The sequence below is a fragment of the Vulpes lagopus genome, chromosome 11 (assembly GCF_018345385.1).
Source record: "Vulpes lagopus strain Blue_001 chromosome 11, ASM1834538v1, whole genome shotgun sequence".
Lineage (NCBI taxonomy): Eukaryota > Metazoa > Chordata > Mammalia > Carnivora > Canidae > Vulpes > Vulpes lagopus.
This window is the reverse complement of record NC_054834.1, coordinates 97,836,925-97,857,936: the sequence shown is the minus strand read 5'-3', so window position 1 is coordinate 97,857,936 and position 21,012 is coordinate 97,836,925. Positions and strand designations below refer to the sequence as shown.

At 38.9% G+C, this 21,012-nt stretch overlaps 2 protein-coding genes across 2 annotated transcripts in view; one reads left to right on the top strand and one right to left on the bottom strand.

Annotated features, from left to right (window-relative positions):
- SCRN3 (secernin 3) overlaps window positions 1-11,661 on the bottom strand; it is a 29,021-nt gene extending 17,360 nt beyond the window's left edge. The window contains exons 1-3 of the mRNA XM_041721766.1: window positions 11,447-11,661; window positions 8,475-8,653; window positions 6,010-6,191 (exon numbers count right to left, since the gene is read on the bottom strand). Coding sequence (XP_041577700.1) covers window positions 6,010-6,191; window positions 8,475-8,653; window positions 11,447-11,465 — 380 coding nt within the window. The 5' untranslated portion in view covers window positions 11,466-11,661. The remainder of the gene's footprint in view (window positions 1-6,009; window positions 6,192-8,474; window positions 8,654-11,446) is intronic.
- Window positions 11,662-11,748: 87 nt separating this feature from the next.
- The window catches only part of CIR1 (corepressor interacting with RBPJ, CIR1), a 38,918-nt gene continuing 29,654 nt past the window's right edge, over window positions 11,749-21,012 (top strand). The window contains exons 1-2 of the mRNA XM_041721764.1: window positions 11,749-11,910; window positions 16,139-16,233. Of these exons, the coding sequence (XP_041577698.1) occupies window positions 11,839-11,910; window positions 16,139-16,233 (167 nt within the window). The 5' untranslated portion in view covers window positions 11,749-11,838. The remainder of the gene's footprint in view (window positions 11,911-16,138; window positions 16,234-21,012) is intronic.

Here is a 21,012-nt window from a genome sequence, read left to right as displayed (position 1 = left end):
GTTTGAAATGTTGTGAAGATTACCAAAATGTGACATAGACATGAAGTGAACAAAATCTGTTGGAAAAATGGTGTCGATAAACTTGCCTGACACAGCATTGCCACAAACCTTCAATTTGTAAAAAATGCAGTATCTATGAAGTATTATAAGGCAAAGTATAACAAGATGAGATATGTCTGTACTCTGAAGCATTTTAATACAAACTATAAAGGATCAATGTCCAAAATATGGGAAAAAACAGGAAAATAAAACTTATAAGAGTTACACCAAAATTAAAAATTTAGACAAGTTCTATACTGGAAAAATATAATTAAAAAATAACCTGACAAGGTCCATGCCCAGTAGCGCCTCTTCATCACAAACTTCTTCTCTTCCCCATACAGCTTCGTTCCCAATGCAAACTCCATGCTCATTGGCTCCCATTTCTGCCCCCCATAACCAAGCTGGGCGACTAAGGACAACAGCATAGGTTTCAGGAACTTGATCAATTTCTATATAAGTACACTGTAAAGAAAGCCATAGCAACAACCAAAAAAGAAAAACTTATTAAATTCCAGAATCTTAAAAATCAAGCAGAAGACATGCCCATTATGAAATAAAGTACAATTTAAAATTTTCAATCATAAAATTATTACCCTTTAAACATATTCAGAATTTACCCTGAAGCTTTTATTCATTGAAATCAAGCATCTCCTATCACAAAGCATTCTAAGAGATATGGTAGTTACAAAGATGAATCAGATACAGATTTCCTTTCAAGAAACTAAAACTTTTTTTTTTTTTTTTTTTTTTTTATTTATTTATGATAGTCACACACACACACACAGAGAGAGAGAGGCAGAGACACAGGCAGAGGGAGAAGCAGGCTCCATGCACCGGGGGCCCGACGTGGGATTCGATCCTGGGTCTCCAGAATCGCGCCCTGGGGCAAAGGCAGGCGCCAAACCGCTGCGCCACCCAGGGATCCCTAAAACTTTTTTTTAAACAATATCTTTTTTAAAAAAAAGATTATATTTATTTATTCATGAGAGACACAGAGGGAGAAGCAGGCTCCATGCAGGGAACCCGACATGGGACTCAATCCTAGGGTCCCCAGGATCACGTCCTGGCCCGAAGGTGGTGCTAAACCACTGAGCCACCTGGGCTGCCCCTAAAACTTATACATTAACTGAAATACAACAAAATGTAAAGTATAAGGCCCATGAAGAAAAGTAAAAATGAGGTGCTAACAGAAGCTTAGGAGAGAGATGGTTTCTAGTTGTGAAATCATGAAACATTTTGTAGAGGAAGATGTATTGACTTAGGCTTAAAGAGAGTAGATCTCAATCTCAATGTCCAGTATTTCTTAATTAGTGACATAAGTTCCATATAGCAGCGCTTATATACAATAGAATTGCTACAGAAGCCTCTGTAACATGTGGAAGTCACCCATCTCGTGTGTCCACCATAGTGAAAGAATAAGAACCACTGGTTTACAGAACAGGAGAAATTTAAACATAAAGAGAGAAAGTGGAAATGGATTCAGGATGAAAAAATAGTCTCAGAAAATAAAAAAGGCCTGTATACAGAAAACATCTAATATTTAACATATTTTAGTATTAGAATATCAATAAAATGAAATCTAAAAAATATATACCTTAGCAATAAAAGCATAATATGAAACTTTTACTTTAAGTTCCATGTTGAAAGGATTTTTTTGAAAGGATTTTTAATAAACATTTTTAAAGGTCCTTTAGTTAATGAGTATACTACAAAATGACTGCATAAAACATATGTTTTTTTTTTAAGATTTTATTTATTTATTCATGAGAGGCACAGGGAGAGAGGCAGAGACACAGGCAGATGGAGAAGCAGGCTCCATGCAGGGAGCCTGATGCAGGACTTGATCCTAGGACCCCAGGATTCACCACCTGAGCCAAAGGCAAACACGCAACCACTGACCCACCCAGGTGCCCCAAAATTCATGTTAATAGTGTTATCACAGGGCCCCAAAAGCTTTTTTGAAGATAAAACTTTTATTCCAGAGACTGTAATTACTTTCCTTTTCTACACCAATCAGAATTCCTTTCTGTCCATCAAACTCCAGCTGAACCCTAGTTCCTGGGTGGAAGTCTTCCGTGATCTCTAATCCGAAAAAACTGCTCTTTCTCCACTGTTGTCACAACTGTGTTGTTCATTATTTAAATTTAGCATTTAATACCACCCTACTTTATAATGGGTGTGTAGTTACATGTACATTCCTATTACTCTACTCGACTCTAAACTCTTAGAAACAGAACTAGTCTTGACAGCAGGCTTTAGTTCAAGTTCTAGTCCACTGAGTATAAAACAAATATTGGAAAAAAACAAATAGGATCCATGGGTGAGCGCAGGGTTTTTGGCGCATTCCTTTGGCCCAGGGCGCGATCTGGAGAGCTGGGATCCGAATCCCACAATCAGGGTTCCGGTGCATGGAGCCTGCTTCTTTCCCTCTGGCCTGTGTTCTGCCTCTCTCTCTCTCTGTGACTATCATTAAATATTAAAAATAAAATTAATTAAAATTAAAAAAATAAAATGAATTTTTTGGTTTACCAGTGCATTAAGGTTAGTTTACTCTATTTCATAGTCTATTAAGTGTGCAACAGCATTATGTGTAAAAACAAATTAATCCCTTTATTTAAAATTTATTGTAAATTACTTTTTTGTTAAAAAAATGTTAACCATTCATCTGAGCTTTCACAAAGTTTACTCACTAATCACAGATCACATAAAAATATAATAAAAAGTTTGAAATGTTGTGAAGAATACCAAAAATGTGACATAGAATGAAGTGAACAAAATCTGTTGAAAAATGGTGTCGATAAACTTGCCTGACAACAGCATTGCCACAACCTTCAATTTGTAATAAAATGCAGTATCTTGAAGTATTATAAGGCAAAGTATTAACAGATGAGATATGTCTGTACCTCTGAAGCATTTTAATACAATCTATAAAGGATCCAATGTCCAAAATATGGGAAAAAAACAGGAAAATAAAACTTATAAGAGTTACACCAAAATTCAATATTTAGACAAGTTCTATACGGAAAAAATAAAATTAAAAATATAACCGGACAAGGTCCATGCCAGTAGCGCCTCTTCTTCACAACTTCTTCTCTTCCCATACAGCTTCGTTTCCAATGCAACTACATGCTCATTGGCGCACATTCTCCCCCTAACCACGCTGGGCGACTAAGGACACTGCATAGGTTTCAGGAACTTGATCAATTTCTATATAGTACACTGTAAGAAAGCCATAGCCAACAACCAAAAAAGAAAAACTTATGAAATTCCTGAATCTTAAATATCAAGCAGAAGACATGCCATTATGAAATAAAGTACATTTAAAATTTTCAATCATAAAATTTTACCCTTTAAAACATATTCAGATTTACCCTGAAGCTTTTATTCTTGAATCAGCATCTCCTATCTACAAAGATTCTAAGAGATATGGTAGTTACAAAGATGAATTCAGGATACAGATTTCCTTTCAAGAAACTAAAACTTTTTTTTTTTTTTTTTTTTTTTTTATTTATTTATGATAGTCACACACACCACACACAGAGAGAGAGGCAGAGACAACAGGCAGAGGGAGAAGCGGCTCCATGCACGGGGGCCCGACGTGGGATTTCGATCCTGGGGTCTCCGAATCGCGACCTGGCAAAGGTAGGCGCAAAAAGCATGCGCCACCCTGGGATCCCTAAAACTTTTTTTTAAACAATATCTTTTTTTAAAACAAGATTTTATTTATTTATTCATGAGAGGACCACAGAGGGAAGAAGCAAGGCTCCATGCAGGAACCCGACATGGGAATCAATCTTGGGTCCACAGGATCAGTCCTGGCCCGAGGTGGTGCTAAAGCACTGACACCTGGGCTGCCCCTTCAACTTATACATTACTGAAATCAACAAAATGTAAAGTATAAGGCCCATGAAGAAAAGTAAAAAGAGGTTGCTAACTGAGCTTAGGAGAGAGTTGGTTTCTAGTTGTGAAATCATGGTAAATACATTTGTAGAGGAGATGTATGGACTTAGGCTAAAGAGAGTAGATCTCCAATTCAATGTCCAGTATTTCCTTAAGTAGTGACTTAAGGTTCCATATGCAGCGCTTATATACAATAGAATTGTACAGAAGCCTCTGTCCATGTGGAAGTCACCCATCTCGTGTGTCCACCATAGTGAAAGGAATAAGAACAACTGGTTTACGAACAGAGAGAAATTTAAACATAAAGAGAGAAAGTGGAAATGGTTTTCAGGATGAAAAAATAGTCTCAGAAAATAAAAAAGGCCTGTATACGAAAACATCTAATATTTAACCATATTTTAGTATTAGAATATCTATAAAATGAAATCTAAAAAATATATACCTTAGCATAAAAGCATAATATGAAACTTTTACTTTAAGTTTCCATGTTGAAAGGATTTTTTGAAAGGTTTTTAATAAACATTTTTAAAGAGTCCTTTAGTTAATGAGTATAATACAAAATGAATGATAAAACATATGTTTTTTTTTAAGATTTTATTTATTTATCATTGAGAGGCACTGGGAGAGAGCAGAGACACCAGGCAGAAGGAGGGGGGAGAAGCAGGCTCATGCAGGGAGCGATTGCAGGACTTGATCCTAGGACCCCATGGATCACCACCTGAGCAAAGGCAAACACTCAACCACATGACACACCCAGGTGCCCCAAAATTCATGGTAATAGTGTCTATCACAGGGCCCCTAAAGCCTTTTTGAAGATAAAACTTTTTATTTCAGAGACGTAATTACTTTCCCCCTTATCTACTCCAATCAGAATCCTGTCTGTCCCATCAAACTCCAGCTGGAAACCCTATTCGCTGGTGAAGTCTTCCTTGGATCTCTAATCCGAAAAAACTGCTCTTTCTCCACTGTTGTCACAACTTGTTGTTCTTATTTAAATTTACATTTAAAACGCCCCCTACTTTATAATGGGGTTTAGTTTACATGTACTTCTATTTACTCTACTAGACTCTAAACTCTTAGAAGACAGAACTAGATCTTGACAGCAGCATTAAATCCTTGCCCTAATTGACATGCTTGCATAAAATAAATACTTCAAATACTTGAACAAAGAAAATAACGTTTTTATTGTTATTTCACTTCCTCCAAATCACTGAAATCAAAAGACCAGATAGTATAGCTCTGATTCAAATTATTTTTTCAAATTTAAATCCTTGAATTTTTAACATCTATAATCTCTACCAAATAACTAGCTAATGATCATAGGAAAGCTGTTTATGGGTAGCCCTTGGTGTGCTGTGGTTTGGCGCCTGCCTGGCCCAGGGCGCGAACCTGGAGACCTGGGATCGAATCCCACATCCAGGTTCGCGTGCATGGAGCCTGCTTCTCCCTCTGCCTGTGTCTCTGCCTCTCTCTCTCTGTGTGACTATCATAAATAAATAAAAATAAAATTAAATAAAATTAAAAAATAAAATGAATTTTTTGGTTTCCCAGTGCATATAAGGTTATGTTTACACTATTCAATAGTCTATTAAGTGTGCAACAGCATTATGTGTAAAAACAATTACATCCCTTTATTTAAAAATTAATTTTAAAATACTTTATTGTTAAAAAAATGTTAACCATCATCTGAGCTTTCACCAAGTTATACTCACTAATCACAGATCACCATAAAAATATAATAAAAAGTTTGAAATGTTGTGAAGATTACCAAAATGTGACATAGACATGAAGTGAACAAAATCTGTTGGAAAAATGGTGTCGATAAACTTGCCTGACACAGCATTGCCACAAACCTTCAATTTGTAAAAAATGCAGTATCTATGAAGTATTATAAGGCAAAGTATAACAAGATGAGATATGTCTGTACTCTGAAGCATTTTAATACAAACTATAAAGGATCAATGTCCAAAATATGGGAAAAAACAGGAAAATAAAACTTATAAGAGTTACACCAAAATTAAAAATTTAGACAAGTTCTATACTGGAAAAATATAATTAAAAAATAACCTGACAAGGTCCATGCCCAGTAGCGCCTCTTCATCACAAACTTCTTCTCTTCCCCATACAGCTTCGTTCCCAATGCAAACTCCATGCTCATTGGCTCCCATTTCTGCCCCCCATAACCAAGCTGGGCGACTAAGGACAACAGCATAGGTTTCAGGAACTTGATCAATTTCTATATAAGTACACTGTAAAGAAAGCCATAGCAACAACCAAAAAAGAAAAACTTATTAAATTCCAGAATCTTAAAAATCAAGCAGAAGACATGCCCATTATGAAATAAAGTACAATTTAAAATTTTCAATCATAAAATTATTACCCTTTAAACATATTCAGAATTTACCCTGAAGCTTTTATTCATTGAAATCAAGCATCTCCTATCACAAAGCATTCTAAGAGATATGGTAGTTACAAAGATGAATCAGATACAGATTTCCTTTCAAGAAACTAAAACTTTTTTTTAAACAATATCTTTTTTAAAAAAAAGATTATATTTATTTATTCATGAGAGACACAGAGGGAGAAGCAGGCTCCATGCAGGGAACCCGACATGGGACTCAATCCTAGGGTCCCCAGGATCACGTCCTGGCCCGAAGGTGGTGCTAAACCACTGAGCCACCTGGGCTGCCCCTAAAACTTATACATTAACTGAAATACAACAAAATGTAAAGTATAAGGCCCATGAAGAAAAGTAAAAATGAGGTGCTAACAGAAGCTTAGGAGAGAGATGGTTTCTAGTTGTGAAATCATGAAACATTTTGTAGAGGAAGATGTATTGACTTAGGCTTAAAGAGAGTAGATCTCAATCTCAATGTCCAGTATTTCTTAATTAGTGACATAAGTTCCATATAGCGCGCTTATATACAATAGAATTGCTACAGAAGCCTCTGTAACATGTGGAAGTCACCCATCTCGTGTGTCCACCATAGTGAAAGAATAAGAACCACTGGTTTACAGAACAGGAGAAATTTAAACATAAAGAGAGAAAGTGGAAATGGATTCAAGATGAAAAAATAGTCTCAGAAAATAAAAAAGGCCTGTATACAGAAAACATCTAATATTTAACATATTTTAGTATTAGAATATCAATAAACTGAAATCTAAAAAATATATACCTTAGCAATAAAAGCATAATATGAAACTTTTACTTTAAGTTCCATGTTGAAAGGATTTTTTTGAAAGGATTTTTTTTTAATTTTATTTTATTTATTCATGATAGGCACACAGTGAGAGAGAGAGAGAGGCAGAGACACAGCCAGAGGGAGAAGCAGGCTCCATGCGCCGGGAGCCCGACGTGGGATTCGATCCCGAGTCTCCAGGATCGCGCCCTGGGCCAAAGGCAGGCGCCAAACCGCTGCGCCACCCAGGGATCCCTTTTTTTTTTTTTTTTTTTTTTTTTTAAATTTTTGAAAGGATTTTTAATAAACATTTTAAAAGGTCCTTTAGTTAATGAGTATACTACAAAATGACTGCATAAAACATATGTTTTTTTTTTAAGATTTTATTTATTTATTCATGAGAGGCACAGGGAGAGAGGCAGAGACACAGGCAGATGGAGAAGCAGGCTCCATGCAGGGAGCCTGATGCAGGACTTGATCCTAGGACCCCAGGATCACCACCTGAGCCAAAGGCAAACACTCAACCACTGACCCACCCAGGTGCCCCAAAATTCATGTTAATAGTGTTATCACAGGGCCCCAAAAGCCTTTTTTGAAGATAAAACTTTTATTTCCAGAGACTGTAATTACTTTCCCTTTTCTACACCAATCAGAATCCTTTCTGTCCATCAAACTCCAGCTGAAACCCTAGTTCCTGGTGAAGTCTTCCTTGATCTCTAATCCGAAAAAACTGCTCTTTCTCCACTGTTGTCACAACTTGTTGTTCTTATTTAAATTTAGCATTTAAACCACCCTACTTTATAATGGGGTTAGTTACATGTACATCCTATTACTCTACTAGACTCTAAACTCTTAGAAGACAGAACTAGTCTTGACAGCAGGCTTTAAATCCTTGCCCTATTTGACATGCTTGCATAAAATAAATATTCAAATACTTGATCAAAGAAATAACTGTTTTTATTGTTATTTCAGCTTCCTCCAAATCACTGAAATAAAAGACCAGATAGTATAGCTCTGATTCAAATTATTTTTCAAATTTAAATCCTTGAATTTTTAACTTCTATAATCTCTACCGAATAGCTAGCTAATGATCAATAGGAAAGCTGTTTATGGGTAGCCCTGGTGGTGCAGTGGTTTGGCACCACCTGCAGCCCAGGGTGTGATCCTGGGGACCCGGGATCAAGTCCCACGTCGGGCTCCTTGCATGGAGCCTGCTTCTCCCTCTCCCTGTGTCTCTGCCTCTCTCTCTGTGTCTCTCATGAATAAATAAATAAAATCTTAAAAAAAAAAAAAAGAAAGCTGTTTATTTTATTTTTAAAGAAAACTTGCTAACAAAACATGTACTTCACTTACCTGAAGATGTTCTCTCGGGTTATCATGAACTGCGGCAGGAAAATAAACTATCTCCTGTACTTCATCGCACAGTCTGTCTGAATTTTTTCCAAAAATAATCCTGTTATCAACCGTTGCCGGAGGTAATGCCACAAAAGTATCACAGGAACAAGGTTCCATTTTTTTAAAAAAAAAAAAAACTATAAAAACACATAGAAAATTCAAAATAAAAAGAGAAAAACGTTTTTAGTATACACAAAATAGAAATTTCACTCGATGGCCAAGGGATGTTATTACTATACCTAATAAAGGGTATTCACTGAAGTTTTAAACGTTATGCTGTCTACAAAAATCAGTAAGAAAATGACTTAGGAATGCATTTTGTAGTACAAAAATCAGTAAGAAAATGGCAATGACCGGTACCTTCTTCTAGTCTACAGGTCAAATTTATTCTCTAAGATCTTCCTTTCCTGATGTGTTCCCTGAATCTCCCTTCACTGTTTCCATACTCGGAAACCCCTGCACTTTACTACTATGTAGACCATATCTTTGTACACATATGCATTTCCATATCTGTGTACACGCGTGAGTCTCCTTCTAGACAGTAAGGTCCTTGAGGGCTGGGAGTATGCTTTATTAACTTTTGTATTCTCACCACCTGAATTTATGAAAAGTCCCAGTATTTCCTCAAACGAGAATACCCACAGATTATAATACTGAGAACACTGAAAGTTTAAAAGCTTTTTAAAAGCTGACTCGCTGAATCAGACAAATACAAAACCATGTCAGTAAAATTCCTAATTGTTGATACTTCCAGGAAGAAGCTCACAGACATAATTTGTAAATCCTGACTGTAGAATTTAGTATCAAGATTGTGTCTTCATTTGTAACTTGGAAAATCTTAAACCCTTGATTTCCCATAGAACGCGTGTGCTTCCAGAGTGGACATACTGGTTTAGAGTTTCCTGCTCTCCTTTATTTTATAATGACCAAACTTTAGAATGGCTTTACACAAACAGATGCTAGCAATTTTTTTTTAATTTTTATTTATTTACGAGAGTCACAGAGAGAGAGAGAGACAGAGACACAGGCAGAGGGAGAAGCAGGCTCCATGCACCGGGAGCCCGACGTGGGACTCGATCCTAGATCTCCAGGATCGCGCCCTGAGCCAAAGGCAGGCGCCTAAACCGCTGCGCCACCCAGGGATCCCAGATGCTAGCAATTTAAAACAAAATATAAATCTGGTAAATGTTTTCATTCGAAAGAGAACAGAACGACTCAAGAAAGAAACACCATGAGCCTGAAACTCTTAAAGACTTTTCCCTTTTCCTCAGTTATGGGAGGAGAGAGGTCACTAGCCGCTGGGTGAATTTCAATCTTTGTGCCCTGGATCGCCTTCTATTTGTGTTCTGAGCTTAGCTCTACCACTGCACAACCTTGGGAGGCTCCTTAATCTCCATCTAAGCCTTCCCCCTCGTAGGTAAATCCCTCAGGAGGCTCTTATTAGAATTTAATAAGACAATGTATAAAGTTTTTTTTGGATTTTTTACATATTTAATATTTATTTAATATTTTTAAAATATTCTATTTATTTATTCATGAAAGACACACAGAGAGAGGCAGAGACATGAGAAGCAGACTCCCTGCAAGGAACCCGATGTGGGGGACTTGATCCCAGACCCTGGGACTACACCCTGGGCCAAAGACAGACGTTCAACCACTGAGCCACCCAGGCTCCGCCCCCCCCCCCCGGGGGAGGTGCATATTTTATTTTAAAATAAAAATATTAAACATTTAAAAAAATATTTATGTATTTATTCAAGCTTTTTTGCATAGTGCATGGAACAAATCAATACAGGCGAGCTCGGTTCTTGTCTCTTGTAGTCCAAGAATGAATCTTGCGGACAGGAGAGCGAGCAAAGCGATGGAACTTTATTAAGCAGAGATACAGAGAAAGCTCTCGAAAGGGAGAGGGGCCCAGACAGGGTTACCACCCAGGGCTTTTAGGGCCTGTCTTTTATAGGAAAGTGACCAGGGAACTTGGTAAATTTCTTATCAATATCATTGTGGATATTTAGAAGGAACACAGTGGGGACCTGTGAGCATCATCCCAACAAGATGTTTTTGTAAATGTCACGAGCTCAAACCAGGGGTTCCCTGCTCTCTGGTTAGGATCTCCTCCGTAACATTCCTCTACAACTGGTTCTCTGGGATCGCTTAGCAGCCAGGTAAAGGGGGATAACTCCCTAACATTTTGGAGCTAGGGAGCTAGGGTTTTTTTTTTTTTTTTTCCTGTCTTCACCGTCTTATCTGTTTCCTCGGGATGGGTGGGAGCCCGACTCTGGGGGCCTCTCCCTTATCCTTCCCTGCCTAGCCCCACCTGCCCCTAACTCGTTCCTCCATCAGTATCAGACACTCAAACGCAAGCGGTTATTATCATTGGACAAAAGGGTAAACCGCTCACAAGAGGTTTATTCTCGCTATCGCACCCCCCGCCTCCCTGCCAGAGGGCTTGGTTGGTGGAGCCCCTGCAGCAGTAGCAGCTCCGGGCACCCAAAACCCTGGGGTCTCCGGGCAGCCCGGGTGGCTCAGCGGTTAGCGCCGCCTGCAGCCCGGGGCGTGACCCTGGAGACCCGGGATCGAGTCCCACGTCGGGCTCCCTGCGTGGAGCCTGCTTCTCCCTCTGCCTGTGTCTCTGCCTCAGTGTGTGTGTGTGTGTGTGTGTGTGTGTGTGTGTGTGTGTGTGTCTAATAAATAAAATCTTTAAAAAACATGGAGCTGCACGACGGGGGTCGCAGGAGAGGCTATGGAACAGGCCACCTAGTTGGTAGAGCAGTGGGGGAAGCTCAGGAGCCCTTGCCAACTCCTAAATGCGCATTCACCACTCAACAAATGCCAATGCACATCAGGCACACGGTACAGCCGGTAACAAAACATAAACCCTCTCGCTCCTTGTGGACCTTGGCATTTTCCAGGGCACAGGCTTAGCTCACCGAGAGCTTGCAGAAGCATCCAGAGTTTGCACGAGAATTCGCTACTTCCACAATGCAGACGAGACAATCGGTGCGGAGAACTTTAGGTAAGTCGAGTCAGAGTCCGCGGAAGGGACACCTCCACACAGCCCTGCCCACCCGCAGCCCACCCCCTCCCGGAGCCCCCGAGGCCGCCACGCAGCACCTCCCGGCTCGGCAGCCCCACGGCGCACGCGCCCACACTGACAGGGGGAGGGGCCTGCGGGGCGGGCGGAGGCGCGAGTTGCCGGAAGTGGTCACCTTTGACCGCGGAAGTTCCCGCCGCCCCTGGCGGCGCACTTCCGGTTAGGCGGCAGCGTTTGTTTACGTTGTTCTGAGACCCGGCGTCCAGCTTCCCCAGCTCAGGCTTTAAGATGGGGAAATCTTTCGCCAATTTCATGTGCAAGAAGGACTTTCATCCTGCCTCCAAATCCAATATCAAAAAAGTGAGTAAGGGAAGCCGGGGAGGGTTCCGGCCGGGGGTGCCCGGGCTGCCCGGGGCTGCAGGAGCTGACCCTGGTGGTGTCTCTGGGATTCCCGGGACAGTCGCCTCTTCCCCGGGCTGAAGCCCTGGTCTTCTCGCTCCTTCTCCTCCCCGGAGAAACTCGCCGACGAAGCTGGCATCAGCCAGGAGACGGGCAAGCCTTCGTCTGCTCGGTCGGCTCGTCAGCTAGAATGTGAATCTGTAAGATAACGAAGAAGTCTGATCGTAGTTACTTCCTCAAAAGATTCTGGTTTTGTCTTTTCGGATCCCAGGGATCGTGGCTTCTGAGCTCTGCCATCCTGTCCAAAGGTGATTCCCTGTTTCCTTCAGATCTTGAAAGGGAAGTAAGGTCACCTCTTGCTTCCCCCCCCCCTTTTTTTTATCCCACCCGAAAATGTAGCGTCTGTCTCATCTCTTTGAAGTTGGGCTATTTTACGTAATATTTTTAAATTCAGGCGTACACAGTGTTACATTAGTTTCAGATATACAACGATGTTTGGCTTTATTTATGGAGTTAATGATTTTTTTAAAAGTAATCTCTGCACCCAACCCGGGGCTCCAGCTCACCACCCCGGAGAGGAAGAGTCACATACTCTGCGGCTGAGCCAGCCAGGCGCCCTGTTGAGCTTTTTAAATGATCAGTTACAGGTCTACTCGGTGCAGTACGGAAAAACCCGTGCTGAATAGTGTGGCCGTGGAAAGCAGAGTGGTGAAGTAGGAAATAGGAAAGTCTGACCTTTCTGGAATCCGACCAGGATTGTAATTATTTCAGTACAGTCACTTTTAAACTCCAGACCTTACACAAATATTTAAAATCCCTTATCCTCAGTCTCCTAATTTGTAAATTTAAAATGACAAGTGTCCGTTACCATGAAATTGTTAGCAGTAAATAAGATGGTGCAGATAAAGGCTGTGAAACAAAGCACCACCTAGCACCGGCTCACCCATGGAGGGATTGCCCAATAAAGTGTTAATTGCCCCCCCCCCCCACATATTTATTTTTAGCCTGCTCTTAGAATACATATGTTATCCAGAGCTTCATCCTTGGCCTGTGCCATACTTTGTTTACTTTATATGCTTTCCCAGACAGTCACATCCACTTTCATGGTTTTAACTATTACTTTACAACTCTGAAATCTGAAGTCTCACTTTTCTCCCCCAGCTCAAGGTACCTCAAGACAACTGTATGCACTAGAGAGTATCATCTTGGCACATTACAGGCATCTCAAACTCAGGATAGCTGAAATGAATATATATCTCATCCTAAATCTGCTTTTCTTTTTATACTTCCTATCTCATATGGGTAGGAAATAGAGGTAGTAACACATTCCTTCATTCTGTTACCCAGGCCAGAAATTCAAGATTCATCCCTTTTCCATCACCCCTTTATCTAGGTAGCTAATAAATTCTGTTTGTCTTACCTTCCAAATATCTTTTTAATTCATTTCTCCTCTTTGTCACTACTGCCTATTTCTTAGCTTAGACCTTCATTATCTTCCACCTAAAACTTAAATTTCCTATAAATGGAATCATTCAGTATTTGGCCTTTATGAATGATTTTTTTTCTTAATATGTTTTAAAAGTTAATCCATGTTGTAGAATGTATTGGTATTGTATTCATTTTTATTGCTGAATAATTCCATTGTGTGGATATAGAACATGTCTTACCCTGTATTTTCCTTCAAGTTCAAAAATTTGAACTTCTTCAAAACCCTGCTTAACATGTATAAAGTTACTTGTGTATGGGGTTATTTGTTGAAGCAAAGTTTATAATAGCAAAAGATTGGAAATTGTTTAAATGCCCATCAGTAGAGCGGGAGACTGGTTAAATAAATGGTGCGATAGCTCCACAGTAAAATGATATTCGGCCCCTTCTCCCCCCAAAACCAAGAAAGCTTTTTTTTTTTTTAAACTAATCTAGAAATGATCTCCATAGTATTCAGTTTTATTTTATACATATTTTGTGTGCAAGTATGCAGTATACGTTACCATTTATGAAAAGATTGAGAAAAGAATGTATGTTTGTTACATATACTGGGGGTGTGTGTGTGTGTATATATATATATAATCATATATATAAGATTATGTGTATATGCATTAGAACATCTTTGGAAAGATATGTAAGAAATGATAACTTTGGCTACCTGAAAATATAGTTACCTAACTTAAAAATTAGCTTCTAGAGATACCTGGGTGGTTAGTCAGTTCAGTATTTAACACTTGGTTTCAGTTCAGGTCATGGTTTCAGGGTCATGAGATCAAGCCTGCTGTGGGGCTCTTGAGATTCTCTCTCCCTCTGCCCCTGCCCCCTCAGGTGAGCATGCTCTCTCTTCTCTCTCTAAAATAAATAAATCTTAGAAAAATTAACTCTAAAAAGCAAAACTTGCTATAAAGCATTCCATTATACCAGCCTTCCTCCTGTCCTCCAGTCACTGTCTTGTTTTATTTTTCTTGTATATATTTCTATTATCCAGATATCAAACTTTATTATTATTTGCACAGTTCATTTTCTTATCGTGAAATAGTTTAAACATACAGAAGTGAACGTGATTTTTTTATCAGCATATTCTGAGCATTTTGAAGGCAAAAATGTATTTTATTTTTATTTCAGTCCATGGTACTCAAAATGTATTTAAGCACTTGAGCAATTGAGATTAGTAAAATAACTTTGTAAAATTTAGAGCTTTAAATAAATGGTAGTTATTCTGTTAGAAATAATATGTTCTCCACTTGAATGTTATTATTAATGTGTTATTCTATGAGACAGTGACACCCTGCGTGTCTTTGTTGTAGCTGTTTTCACTTTGAGCTACAGTAAAAAATTCCAAATGTGCCTATCTTAAATGTAGGTGTTTCTTGTACTGTAATATTACATTGCTAAGTATGAAGTCAGTGGGAGAAACTTTCAGGAAACATACCAAAAGAAATTTCTGGTATATTCTGTCCCTGGAGAATTGCCTTTCCATTTCTTTTTTTTTTTTTTTAAACTGTATACTTTTTTTTTTTTTTTTTAAGATTTTATTTATTTATTCATGAGAGACACGCACAGAGAGAGAGGCAGAGACACAGGCAGAGGGAGAAGCGGGCCCCATGCAGGGAGCCTGACGTGGGACTCGATCCCAGGTCCCCAGGATCACACCCCGGGCCAAAGGCCATGGTAAACCGCTGGGCCACTGGGGCTGCCCTGCCTTTCCATTTCTGTTTTTGCTTTTATTTCCATATGAATTCCTTCTTACCCACTTCTAAAACAGTGTCCCCTAGAACATTCCTATTTCATCATTATTAAAATACTGGTAACTACACCTGTTTTGCTTCTAGAATTGAGTAATGGCAGTCTTGTCCCACACTCTCCTCTGCATACCTATCTGCCCCCATAGTTAATAATTATAATTTTATCAATGTAAGTATTTGTCCTCCAATTTACCTTCCTAAAACAGCATATTTAGAGAGAAAGTCTTGATTTCTTGTTTACATTGAATGGTTGTCAAATACCGTGTCCTTTACTGTAAAGGCAGTAGGAAGGCACTGATACCTTTGAAACCAAGAAATAACCTGATTAAGTATTCTTGTATAAGTTGTGTGGGCTTTTTACCTCCAGTACTTTTATGATTTTTGAGGATTTCACGTAGAGACACAGTCAGCCTGTGGTTTGGTACCCTTGAGCAACTCAAGACATTTGACACATCTCTGTTACCTGTTTTCTCTCTTGTCTCTTTCCTTTTTTCTACAACTACCTTTCCATTTCTTTTCTTTCTTTCTTTTTTTTTTTTTTTCTATTCCTTATCCTCCATTTCTCCTCTTTTGGAGTGTCTGTGATACTCATGGGCATTGTTTATTCCTACTGGTTGTGCCGTAGGTGTTTTCTAGACTAGACATATTCCATATAGAGAGATGGTCATTCTCTTCTCTAAGATGATATGGAGACTGCATGCAAGAAGCTGTTGTACTGCAGGTGCTCAAAGTGGTTCTTAAGTTTGATAGTTTTGCATGGAAGTTTAGCTATTTTGAATGACTAGATTTAAGGACCTGTATCAAGGCACAAATCAGACTTTTTAGCTGTTATTTTGTGGTGATGTCATTATGGCCAAAATAGGTTATGTTGTAAACCATATATGATAACATTTTATATTTTGTTATAAAAGAAAAGAAAACTTACTATTTAACTTAAATTTCTTACTTCACTAATTTAGGTATGGATGGCAGAACAGAAAATATCATATGATAAGAAGAAACAAGAAGAATTAATGCAACAGTATCTTAAAGAACAAGAATCATATGATAATAGGTAAGAAATTTCACTATGCTAATGTTTTTAGAATACTCAGTTGCATGAGAATAATCACTTACTAAATCATACAGTAAATTAGCTTTTTTGAATTGAATTCCCCAGTGGTAGGATTCTATTTCCTGTGTACCCTCTTTACTCTTATATCTGTACATTGCCACTTTTTCCAGCCTTACCCATAATTCACATAAAACATATATTGATGTGACTCCATCACACAGTTGATGAGCAAATCCCAACTTAGGTAAAGCTTGGAAGAACAATGAAAGTCTACACTCAAACTACTGAGATTGCTTACAAAGATACTTTTTTAGCGTACACTGAAATAAAAAGATGTACAGGACGCCTTCAAAAAGTAAAATGAAGTGTCTCTACTTGACCTGCATGTCATTGCCCTATTAATGGCAGAATCATAGTAGAGTTCTGTTTTGATGTATTCCAGCAGAGTACCTGCCCTTCATCTAATGTCATTTTATGTTTATATTAATATGTCTAATTCTGAAGCTAATTGCTCTTGGTTAATTAAGCAAGTGAATGATAGTGCTTTAATTACATAGACCATACTATCTTCAGTTCATTTCTGTTTTTCATCAAACTATGGAACATAAGTGAAGTACTACTTAACTCTTACTAGATATTCTCTTTAAATATAGTATACCAAGGGGCGCCTGTGTGGCTCAGTTGGTTAAACATCTGCCTTTGGCTCAGGTCATGATCTTGGGTGCTAGGATCAAGCCCCACATTGGGCTTTCTGCTCAGCAGGGAACCTGCTTCTTCCTCTCCCTCTGCCTCCTTGTACTCTTGCTCTCTGTCAAATGAATAAAAATCTTTTTAAAAAAAGTAAAATAGGGGATCCCTGGGTGGCGCAGCGGTTTGGCGCCTGCCTTTGGCCCAGGGCGCGATCCTGGAGACCTGGGATCGAATCCCACATCGGGCTCCTGGTGCATGGAGCCTGCTTCTTCCTCCGCCTGTGTCTCTGCCTCTCTCTCTCTGTGACTATCATAAATAAATAAATAAATAAAAATTAAAAAAAAAAGTAAAATAAAAAAATATAGTATATCAAGAGTGAAATTATAGAAATAAAACTTTTAGGTCAATTAAGTACTCTTCTCACTAATTCTATTTAATTTGGTTAACTTTTATTGAGTACCTAATTTCATGCAAGACCATAAATAGCAGGCTGTTTAAATAGGGGCCTATACAAGTGTGATATATAGTTTGTCTCTGCCCTCAGAAATATCTATGTACACATAGTTCAAAGCTGAATATAATAACTTGACATATTAAAAACACAATGTTTTAAAAACTATAGCATGCTAATGTAGGACAGATGATTCCATTTGGGATAGGAAGGTAAAACTTCATGAAAGAAGTGACAATTGAGCTGAACTATGAAGAATGTTAAGGATTTAGATCAGTGGTCCTCATCTGAAGGCCATTATTTCCCCCCACTGGCCACCCTCCTGCCAGGGGACATGTGACAGCATTCGGACACATTTTTGATTGTCAGAACTCAGAGGTTGGATGCTACCAGCATCTAGCGGGTAAAGACTAGGGATGCTGCAAAACATCCTACAGTGTACAGAACAGTCCCACACAGCAAAGAATGATCTGGTCCAAAATGTCAGTAGCACCACTGTTGAGAAACCCTGATTTCCATATAGTAAAAGCTTATTAAAGATCAAAGTGGGAGAGTAGAGAGGGTGTTTGGGGAAGCAGTCAATAATTGAGTTAGGCTGATAAAAAGATAGTGGAGATGGAAAAGTAGGTTTGCAACAGATTATGCTGGGTTTTCTTCTTCTTCTAATTCTTCTTCTTCTTCTTCTTCTTCTTCTTCTTCTTCTTCTTCTTCTTCTTCTTCTTCTTCTTCTTCTTCTTCTCTTCTTCTTCTTCTTCTTCTTCTTCTTCTTCTTCTTCTTCTTCTTCTTCTTCTTCTTCTTCTTCTTCTTCTTCTTCTTCTTCTTCTTCTTCTTCTTCTTCTTCTTCTTCTTCTTCTTTCTTCTTCTTTCTTCTTCTTTCTTCCTTCTTCTTCCTTCCTCCTTCCTCCCTCCCTTCCTTCCTCCTTCCTCCCCCCCTTCCTTCCTCCTTCCTCCCCCCCTTCCTTCCTCCTTCCTCCCCCCCTTCCTTCCTCCTTCCTCCCCCCCTTCCTTCCTCCTTCCTCCCCCCCTTCCTTCCTCCTTCCTCCCCCCCTTCCTTCCTCCTTCCTCCCCCCTTCCTTCCTCCTTCCTCCCCCCCTTCCTTCCTCCTTCCTCCCCCCCTTCCTTCCTCCTTCCTCCCCCCCTTCCTTCCTCCTTCCTCCCCCCCTTCCTTCCTCCTTCCCCCCTCCCTTCCTTCCTCCTTCCCCCCTCCCTTTCTTCTTTCTTCTTCTTCTTTCTTCTTCTTCTTATTATTAAGTAGGCTCCATGCCCAGCATGGGGCTTGAACTCAGAACCCTGACATCAAGAGTCACACATTCTACCAACTCAACCAACCAGGTGCCCCCTGTTTATTCTTGATCTTAAAAAAGAGTTACTTTATTCTCTTTGTAATTAAATATTTGAAGCTATACAGATATCCTGGGTTTTTTTGAACTTTTGTCCACTAAGCTAGCATTCACTGGTGGATATTGCCTGCATCAGTTATTACTGTGGTATTCCAGTAGTTCTATTCCTCTCATTCCCCCTATATTTTAAAGTTTGAATTCCTCTGGAAAGAAGAATTTTCCCTTTGTCTCATTTAGTTATGTATGTAATTATTTCTACCAGCATGGACTCAGTGATACTTATTCAATGGATTATAATACAGTATTATTGTTACTTATTTTGTTGCTCAGATTGTGTCAGTTTTGGCCTTTGACTGCTCTATCAGCTTGGTTCCTAAATCCATTTCACATGCTGCAACCTTTTTTTTTTTTTTTAAGATTTTATCTATTTATTCATGAGAGACACAGCGAGAGACAGAGAAAGGCAGAGACACAGGCAGAGGGAGAAGCAGGCTCCATGTAGGCAGTCCGATGTGGGACTCGATCCTGGGACTCCAGGATCATGCCCTGGGCCAAAGGCAGGTGCTGAACCACTGAGCCACCCAGGGATTCCCCCCCCCCTTTTTTTTACATACATTTTTTTTAAAGATGACAGTCACATTTATTATTCTGACTGGATAAAAACAGATTTATTGGGATGTCAGTGCATTCACTCTGCATATAATCAATAGCAAAAAAATAATAATTTTTACAAGTTTTTAATTGAAATTAAAACAAAATGCCAGTATCATATCTTTACCTTTTATTTTATATACTTGTTGAATTTTACATGAAGTGGAAATTGGATCTTCCAGTTTTTATTTTATGTTATTTTTGTTTCAGTATAAACTAAATGTTTTTTTGCAGGGGTAAAATATATAGAACATTTTTAAGTGTACAATTCACTGCCATTAATTTCATTGACTGTGTTATGTTATCGCTACTATTTATCTCCAAAACATTTTCCTTTACACCAAATAGAAACTGTACCCATTAAACAATAATTCCCTATTTCCCTCTCCCTTCAGCCCCTGGTAACCACTATTTTACTTTCTGTTTCTATGAATTTGCCTATTATAGGTGCGTCTAATAAGTAGAATCATAAAATATTTGTTTCTTTGCAACTGATTTATTTCTCTTAGCACAGTGTGTTCAAGATTCATCCATATTGTAGCATGGGTTAGAACTTATTTTCTTCTTATGGCTATATAATATTCCATTGTGTGTATATACTGTATTTTATTTACCCATCCATCCATGAATGGACACTTAAGTTGCTTCTACCTTTTGGCTGCTGTAATGCTGCTATACACATTAGCATGCAAATGTCCATCTGTTCAAGTCCCAGTTCCTTTAGATATATACTTAGGAGTAGGGATCCCTGGGTGGCGCAGCGGTTTGGCGCCTGCCTTTGGCCCAGGGCGCGATCCTGGAGACCCGGGATCGAATCCCACATCAGGCTCCCGGTGCATGGAGCCTGCTTCTCCCTCTGCCTGTGTCTCTGCCTCTCTCTCTCTCTGTGACTATCATAAATAAATAAATAAATAAAGCAGTGCTCTAAAAAAAAAAAAGGAGTAGATTTGCTAGGTCATTTGGTAATTCTGTGTTTAGCTTTTGAAGAACCACTAAATTCTTCCATAGTAGCTGCACCATTTTACATTACCACTAGTAATGCACGAGAGTTCCATTCTCTCCGTGTCCTTGCCAACATTTATTATTTTCCTTTTTTTTAATAACAGCCATCTTAATTAGTATGAAGTGCTATCTCATGGTTTTTATTTATTTTTAAGATTTTATTTATTTATTTATTAGAGCACATGTGAGACAGAGTGAGCAGGGGCAGAGAGAGAGGGAGAAGTAGACCTCCCACTGAGCAGAGAGCCTGATGCAGGGCTCAGTCACAGGACCCTGGGATCATGACCTGAGCTAAAGGCAGACACTTCACTGACTGAACCACCCAGGTGCCCCTAATTTCTATTTATCTGATGACTAGTGATGTTGAGCTTTTCACGTGCTTGATTTTAACTTTTAAGATGGTGTTAATTTAAGATAAATTTTTACAGTTGTTGAAAATGTACATTGGCTTTAAGTATATATCATTACAGAGTTTGGGAGCCATCCTAATCTAATATCAGAACATTTTCATCATCTGAAAAAGAAATATTGTACCCGTTAGCAGTTACTTCCCATTCTTATACCTTGTGCCTTCTACTTCTCAGCCCTAAGCAACCATTAATTTCTTTTCTGTCTCTATAGATTTGCCTACTCTGGGCATGTCA